At 39.7% G+C, this 8953-nt stretch overlaps 1 protein-coding gene across 1 annotated transcript in view; it reads left to right on the top strand.

The window, feature by feature from the left end:
* Window positions 1-970: 970 nt before the first annotated feature.
* LOC139761823 (ras GTPase-activating protein 3-like) overlaps window positions 971-8953 on the top strand; it is a 165459-nt gene continuing 157476 nt past the window's right edge. The window contains exon 1 of the mRNA XM_071686327.1: window positions 971-1495. Coding sequence (XP_071542428.1) covers window positions 1439-1495 — 57 coding nt within the window. The 5' untranslated portion in view covers window positions 971-1438. The remainder of the gene's footprint in view (window positions 1496-8953) is intronic.

Here is an 8953-nt window from a genome sequence, read left to right as displayed (position 1 = left end):
GGCCTGAACATACTGGAGGGTGAAAGGATTGCAAGGAATAGAGTGAATTGGAATGATTTGGTATACTGGGGTCGACATGCTGTCAATGGATTGAATCAGCGCATGTGAAGCGTTTGGGGTAAACCATGGAAGTTTTGTGGGGCCTGGATATGGAAAGGGAGCTGTGGTTTCGGTGCATTACACATGACAGCTAGAGACTGAGTGTAAACGAATGTGGCCTTTGTTGTCTTTTCCTAGTGCTACCTCATGCGCACGCTAGGGGAGGGGAGATCATTTCATGTGGATGAAGGCAGCATGCATGAATATGTACATGTGTATATATGTGTATATGTCTGTGTATGTATATGTAAGTATACATTGAAATGTATAGGTATTTATATGTGCGTGTGTGGGCGTTTATGTATATACATTATCTGTTTCCTTTCGCTACCTCGCTAATGTGGGAGACAGCATCAAAGTAAAATATATGATATGAATAGAAAATATAGAGATGAGGACACTTCACATGAGAGAAGATATCTGTTTGTTTTTGTTATAATGTGTTAAGATTATTATTCTGAAATGGATATAGTCAATGAAAATTCAAATTAAGCAACTTATTACTAAGCATGCACATTTATATTGTTTTGCAGTTTGTAAGTATGAGTAATTAACTGTATATTTAACTGGGATTTAAATAATGTTTTATTGAGCTCATTCTTAGGTATGGGTGTTCATGGGTCAGATTTTCATTAGTTGGAGACTCTCAGTATATATGTAAATGATGGAGCACAAAAGCTTGATTTATACTTTGAAGTGAAGGTGCATGTACATGATGCAGCATAAACAGAAATAAATCATACACCCACTTGGAAACACTTTCCTTCCCCAGACTAAAAGTTTTATGGCTCATCACCTTTGTTGAATGAGTTGAAATTTTTTTCTTTTTCATTTTGTTGTGGTAATGCTGTGAGTTATTTCTTAAGTTTGAAATTTTCCATATCTGAGAATTTGTTTATGATAATGATTTTTCTTCTAAGTGAATTACATGTACCTGTTTTCCCATGTAAGTTGAGGTGAAATGTGGATGATTGTTAAGACGTAGAAATTTGAAATTTACGATTAGAATTGTATTGGAGAAAAGTAGTTGAAATTGTCTAGAAAGAAGGTTTGATGTTTATTTAGAATAGTAGTAATGAAGTTTTATCATGATGACAGATTCTGGCACAGATGAATTTGCTGTAAAGATGTATACTTCAAAACATTTAAGGGAATGGTCAGTCGAATGCAACGCTAATAGCTCAGATAATGTTTTTATATCATACTTCATTGTTAGTATTGACATATATTTCAGGATCCATCCACACATCGGACACTTACTTTACTAAGTAAAACAGTTCAGAGCGTTGGGAACCTTGTCAGCTCTAGGACATCTCACCAGAACTTCAGAGAGGTATACATGCGGGAAGTCTTTGCCCATTGCGTCACAGATAAGCATGTTGAAGGGATGCGCACGGTAAGTTATGCTCTTTGTGTTTTCTCTCCAGGTAGGGTGGAATAAGATGAAGCAGAGATGGACTAAATATTGTGAAGGGTTGTTAAATGTGTTCATTGATATACAACAGCACTAGACCCCTCCCAACCAAATCACTCTATAGCTAATCACTTACCCTCGAATAGAAACAAAAAGCTGACCCTTGCCTCTTACTTCAGTCACCTCTACCCATAGACTCCCCCATCCTCAACAAATACAACTGATAAAACACCCTCTTGAGCCCTTTCAACTACCCACTTATTACCACATTTCTCATTGCCTTTGTTATTGCATACTCAAATAAATTCACACCCTATATTTATGGATATTTACTTTACAACTCATTCACCCTTCCGTACATCCTCCTCTATATCTCTCCCAGTTGATGACCCCTCAGCACAATTTTTAGTGCTCCCAAAACCATTGCCCCCAAGCCTACCATATGACTTACTTCCACTTCCCTAGTTTCATTTTCTACTGTGTTCACTCCCAGGTAACTGAAAGACTTAACTGCTTCCATATTTCCTCCATTTAAACTCACACCCCAGCTATGATGTCACTCTGCCTGCTTCTCACTCTGCCTGCTTCTTCTGATAACCTTACTGTTATTCACATTAATTCACAGCTTCCTCTTTTCACACATTCTCCTAAACTCAGTCACCACCACCTGTGGTTTCTCACTCAAATCAGACACCAGTGTTGTGCCATCAGTAAACAACAGTTGACTGACTTTCCAGGCCCTCGCACCCCTTACAGACTGCATGATGTCCCTCATTCCTTATAGACTGCATAATTTCCCTCACCCCTTGCAGACTGCATAATTTCCTCTCTCTCCAAGACCTTTACATTCATCCCATTCATAAACAAGCATCCATGGTGACATCACAGAACCTTTGGCACAGACCAACCTTCACCTGAAACCACTTACTCTTGTCTTTTCTTATTTGTATACATGCCTTCTGCTCTTGATAGAAACTCACTGCTTCTAGTAGTTTTCCTCCCACACCACATATTCATAAGACATTCCACAAGGCATCCCTATCACCCCAATCAACTCCTCTCTACAAGTTCATAAATGCCACATACAAACTTGTTTCTCTCCAGTTATTTCTTAGATACAGTCTTCAAAGTGAACACCTGATCAACATTTCCTCTGCCATTACTTAAACCACATTATTTCTCCCTAGTTTGACCATATAAAGTTCCATGCGCAACAGAAACAGTAAAACCAACAAGAAGCCGGAATGGTACTACCATAATATTGCTAGAGCTACATGGCACAGAAAGAAACTCTACAAGCCTGAGAATCAGGCAAAACACAACTATTGTAATGCAATATAACAGTTTAAAGACATGTGAAAGGTCTAATCAAACAAGCCATAATCCCCCTTCTCACTTCCAATAATAATTTCCAGTCATGATTTTGGTTCAAAGATGGTGACTTTGCTTACTGTAACATTATACCTATGTTATACCTTGAGAACTTTGAGTCCCCAAACTTTGATGGTCTGTCTCCCAACAACCACTGTTTTCTTTTGTTTTGCCCACTGCTCTCCTTATTCTACTCTATTTATAGCTTTCTTTTTGAAAATCTAAATTCCCGTCATGAGACTGTGACATGTGGAGATCCTTTTCCTGAGATATTTCAGTATTCACCATTGGGAATGGTTTAACTCCTTCCATACAAATTGTGGGTGGATTTTAGCCCTCATGTTCTCCATTCTCAATGTTTTAGAGTAAATTATCATCCACCTCACTCATATCCCTGACTACCATGACCACTCTTCTAATACTCTGGATCTGTTTTTCACTTCTAATCCTTCTCACTTTAGCTACACAATATCACCCACAGTTGGCTTATCTGACCACAGTCTTGTAAATATATCTATTTAAATGGCACTTCCCCCTTCAGCAGCCCCTCTAACCATAAATATGACTGGAATAATTAAGAAACATTCTTTTTTGACTTTCCTTGAATAGATTACTGTCTCTCATGTGGAAATGCTTCAATTTCTGCCAGATATTGCAGGAATGAAAACTTGTATCTCCTCTTGACCCAAGACTGCCACTTCTTCCAATCCATGATACTGCCATATCTGTTCTGAGCCCATTTAGGCAAGGGATCAGGCATATCAGGCTTGGAAGGAGTCTCCTTGCTCCAACTCCCATTCAGCATTTATCATTGCCCATAATATTGCGAGTGCGTTATCCATGAGGAAAGCGTTCATTTTTTTTTTTCCAAAGAAGGTGCAATAACATCCTATCTTTAACACCTGCCTTTTTACCTTCCCTTCACTTTTCCATTTTGATGGTTTAATAGCTATCTCTCCCATTGACAAAGCACCCCCTGGTACTCTTCTCAGTAAACCTATACCCTTCTCTGTAATCTTTTTTCAGACTGTCTGAAAAGTGCTTCTTTATCTGGAATCAGACAAGGCTTATGGACCTGATGGAATCCATCCCCATGTACAGAAAGAGTGTCCCTCTGAATCTGCACTTATGCTTGCTTGTCTGTTCCATTTCTGTTTAAATGCCAGAACTTTCCTTTTCTTTGGAAGCATGTAGTGGTAAAGCCTATCACAAAGAAGGATGACCATTCTAAAATCACTAACTATTGTCCTTTTACTTTGACTTATACTTTTTCTGGAGTCTTTGAATCCCTCCTCAGCTCCCATATCCTCACACATCTTGAATCTCACAGTTTCAATTTTCTTTTTGATCACCAATGTGACTTCTGTAAGGTGAGATCCATTGATGATATCCCTTCCTATTTATTGATGTCTGGTAATTATCCCTGGAACTCTGTGTAGTTGTGCTTGATATATCCAAAACCTTTGACAGTGTGGCATTGGGGTCTCATCTTTAAGCTCCTCTCTTTTGGCTTCTTCCTCTCAAGCCAGTCTGTCTCTGTGGTTGTTGATGGTTCACCTTCTCCCCCTTTCTTCATCAACAGTTATGCTCCTTAGGTTCTGTCCTGTCTACTACACTTCAAAGCTGCTCTCTCTCCTCTCATTTGATCTGCATCTTTTCATATCAACTCTCTTAATAAACTCAGACTTAGACAGGATATCCCAGAGGGATAGACAACATCTGTTAAGTAGAGTACCTCCAAGACCCAGTTTCTGCACATCTCTCTATCAAAAATTCTTCACAGCTTTCCTTTTTCCTTTGATGGATCTGTAATTCGAAATCTTGACTTGGTAAACATTCTTGATATTTCTGTAACATCCACCCTATCTTGGAAGCTTCACTTAACAGAAATAGCCAAGTCTACCTCTTAAGAAACTGGGAATCCTATTCAGATATCAAAATTTCTTTTCTTCTGAACTGTTGCTTTGCTCATATGACGGAATACTTCTCTCACATCATGGGTGGCTTTTGGTATTCATCCTTACTTGACAGAGATGAGGAGTTGAAAGCAGCCCGACTTATTAACTCTTCTAGAGTACCTTCAAAACTTGACCCACTCACCCTACACTGCAGTATTGGTTCACTTTCCCTCTCCTGTAGGTATTACTATGGTTTTTGCTTCCGAGACTTGGCTCTTTGTATGCCCTACCATTAACTTGACCGCACAATATTCAGCAAGCTACTGCATCATATGATTATGAAATGGCCATTGGCAACTGAAGGGTGGGCCCCTCAAAGCTTTGGAACTCTCTACCCTTTCATATATTTCTCAATAACTATGACATGACTTATTTTAAAAGACAGGTTTTTCACTTCCTTTCAGAGTTATACATACTTTCCCTTGTTTCTTTTTTCTCCCTCTCAGTAACCTCTATATTTCATTTGAGGCTCTACCATGATGTGGACTTTTTTTGTGACTGGCATCTTCAACATAGAAAGGAAAGCAGACAGGAAGAGATGGTTTGAGAGAGGTGGTGTCAGGAGACTCAATGAGTCAGAAGGCTTTTGATTCCACTCTTGCTAATATTGGAGAGATGGAGAAAGAGCTACCCCAAGAATGTGACCAGTACTACATACTGTAAATATGAAAAATGTTCTCAAGAAAAATGAATACAGGTCCTGTGCAACATCCCCAGCTTTTGAGATGCAGTTTATGTCATGTTGGTTATGTGGGATTTCCAGTATGAAAAGGAGGATATGGGGATACCTGGCATGTATATGTTATTTCAGTGATGAATTGTGGTACTTTGAAAGTGAATAGAAAGGGACAAGGGATGTTTAGAAAAAGAGGTAGTTAGAAATTGCATTTTAATATTGTTGAATATAACCAGGTTACTGCTTTTCATTCCCAAGATGCTGTACAGGTTTGAACTAAGAGAGGATTTGTATAAACTATAAGAAAGAAAATGAAAAAAAGCTGAGTAGGGGAGAAAATGCTGCAGTGTAATCATTTGAGCATCAGCCTTCTGCCCCAGTGTGCCTTAGGCTGTCTTCATTTTTTCTGCCACTTCATTTTGGGAATTTTGCTCCAAGGTGTTTGGATCTTACCTGGGTGCTCAAAATGCATAATCAGGCAGCTACTTTCTGCCTCACCTCATTCAGGAGACCAAGTCCCTATGGACCCAAAACATGGACCTAGAATACTCTAGAACCTTGCCAGTTCCCTGGCCAAAAGAGAGATGACAAATTACTAAATTGTAATGTGACATCACCTTTGAGAATGTATGGGAAGGTGGACAAAGTTTTTTGTGGCAACTTTAGCATGGATATTGCTTGAGTTATGCAATTATAAAAAAGCAGTTTAGCCTAGAATTTAACTTGGATCATAACTTTAGGGAAATTCCACAGATCAGTGAAACTTAATGCAGATGTTTTTCTGTTTTCTAAACAGTATATCCACCCATTTCCATTCCACTGCCAATAACTTTGCATCAGTACAGGTGACATGGGTGTTCATTAGAGCACCCGTGATAGGTTAAGGACAAGGTTAAGATAGGTGTTTTCCTGCTGTTTTGATGAGGGTATTTAGATATCAGTCAACAAACATAATGTATAACATTCAGAGAGTGATGTATTTGTTGTACATAGAATGAAATTGTGACTGGGTAAAACTGTATTTTAATTAAGATGAATTAAGGAAGTGCAAATGAACAAAATAATGTTGACTAGGAGTGGTTGTATTTCACGAAGTACACCTGAAACAGGAGTTGTGGGAGTATGTGATAGAGTGCAAGAAAGTAAATTCTAGATTGATATGGGTAAAACAGAAAGTTGATGGAGAGAGATGGGTGATTATTGGTGCATATGCACCTGGGCATGAGAAGAAAGATCGTAAGAGGCAAGTGTTTTGGGAGCAGCTGAATGAGTGTGTTAGTGGTTTTGATGCCCAAGACCGGGTTATAGTGATGGGTGATTTGAATGCAAAGGTGAGTAATGGGGCAGTTGAGGGAATAATTGGTATACATGGGGTGTTCAGTGTTGTAAATGGAAATGGTGAAGAGCTTGTAGTTTTTTGTGCTGAAAAAGGACTGGTGATTGGGAATACCTGGTTTAAAAAGCGAGATATACATTAAGTATACGTATGTAAGTAGGAGAGATGGCCAGAGAGCGTTATTACATGTTAATTGATAGGCGCGCGAAAGAGAGACTTTTGGATGTTAATGTGCTGAGAGGTGCAACTGGAGGGATGTCTGATCATTATCTTGTGGAGGCGATGGTGAAGATTTGTAGGGGTTTTCAGAAAAGAAGAGAGAATGTTGGGGTGAAGAGAGTGGTAAGAGTAAGAGAGCTTGAGAAGGAGACTTGTGTGAGGAAGTACCAGGAGAGACTGAGTCTAGAATGGAAAAAGGTGAGAACAAAGGAGGTAAGGGGAGTGGGGGAGGAATGGGATGTATTTAGGGAATCAGTGATGGCTTGCACAAAAGATGTTTGTGGCATGAGAAGCGTGGGAGTTGGGTTGATTAGAAAGGGTAGTGAGTGATGGGATGAAGAAGTAAGATTATTAGTGAAAGAGAAGAGAGAGGCATTTGGATGATTTTTGCATAGAAAAAATGCAAATGAGTGGGAGATGTATAAAGGAAAGAGGCAGGAGGTCAAGAGAAAGGTGCAAGAGGGCAAATGAGAGTTGGGGTGAGAGAGTATCATTAAATTTTAGGGAGAATAAAAAGATGTTTTGGAAGGAGGTAAATACAGTGATAACAAGTGATGGTGATGTGAGGAGATGGAGTGAGTATTTTGAAGGTTTGTTGAATGTGTTTGATGATAGAGTGGCAGATATAGGGTGTTTTGGTCGAGGTGGTGTACGAAGTGAGAGGGTTAGGGAAAATGATTTGGTAAACAGAGAAGAGGTAGTAAAAGCTTTCCGGAAGATGAAGCCGGCAAAAAAAAAGCAGCAGGTTTGGATGGAATTGCAGTGCAATCTATTAAAAAAGGGGGTGACTGTATTGTTGACTGGTTGGTACGGTTATTTAATGTATGTATGATTCATGGTGGGGTGCCTGAGGATTGGCGGAATGCTTGCATAGTGCCATTGTATAAAGGCAAAGGGGATAAGAGTGAGTGCTCAAGTTACAGAGGTATAAGTTTGTTGAGTATTCCTGGTAAATTCTGTGGGAGGGTATGTACGAGAGGGTGAAGGCATGTACAGAGCATCAGATTGGGGAAGAGCAGTGTGGTTTCAGAAGTGGTAGAGGATGTGTGGATCAGGTGTTTGCTTTGAAGAATGTATGTGAGAAATACTTAGAAAAGCAAATGGATTTGTATGTAGCATTTATGGATCTGGAGAAGGCATATGATAGAGTTGATAGAGATGCTCTATGGAAGGTATTAAGAATATATGGTGTGGGAGGCAAGTTGTTAGAAGCAGTGAAAAGTTTTTATCGAGGATGTAAGGCATGTGTACATGTAGGAAGGGAGGAAAGTGATTGGTTTCTAAGTGAATGTAGGTTTGCGGCAGGGGTGTGTGATGTCTCCATGGTTGTTTAATTTGTTTATGGATAGGGTTCTTAGGGAGGTGAATGTAGGAGTTTTGGAAAGAGGGGCAAGTATGCAGTCTGTTGTGGATGAGAGAGCTTGGGAAGTGAGTCAGTTGTTGTTCGCTGATGATACAGCACTGGTGGCTGATTCATGTGAGAAACTGCAGAAGCTGGTGACTGAGTTTGGTAAAGTGTGTTAAAGAAGAAAGTCAAGAGTAAATGTGAATAAGAACAATAGGGTTGAGGGTCAAGTCACTTGGGAGGTAAGTTTGAATGGAGAAAAACTGGAGGAAGTAAAGTGTTTTAGATATCTGGGAGTGGATCTGGCAGCAGATGGAACCGTGGAAGCGGAAGTGAATCATAGGGTGGGGGAGGGGGTGAAAATTCTGGGAGCCTTGAAGAATGTTTGGAAGTCGAGAACATTATCTCCGAAAGCTAAAATGAGTATGTTTGAAGGAATAGTGGTTCCAACAATGTTGTATGGTTGCGAGGTGTGGGCTATGGATAGAGTTGTGCGTAGGAGGGTGGATGTGCTGGAAATGAGATGTTTGAGGAC

Source organism: Panulirus ornatus, chromosome 3 (assembly GCF_036320965.1).
Source record: "Panulirus ornatus isolate Po-2019 chromosome 3, ASM3632096v1, whole genome shotgun sequence".
NCBI lineage: Eukaryota > Metazoa > Arthropoda > Malacostraca > Decapoda > Palinuridae > Panulirus > Panulirus ornatus.
The sequence above is the reverse complement of the archived record's forward strand: the minus strand, read 5'-3'. Positions and strand labels throughout refer to the sequence as shown.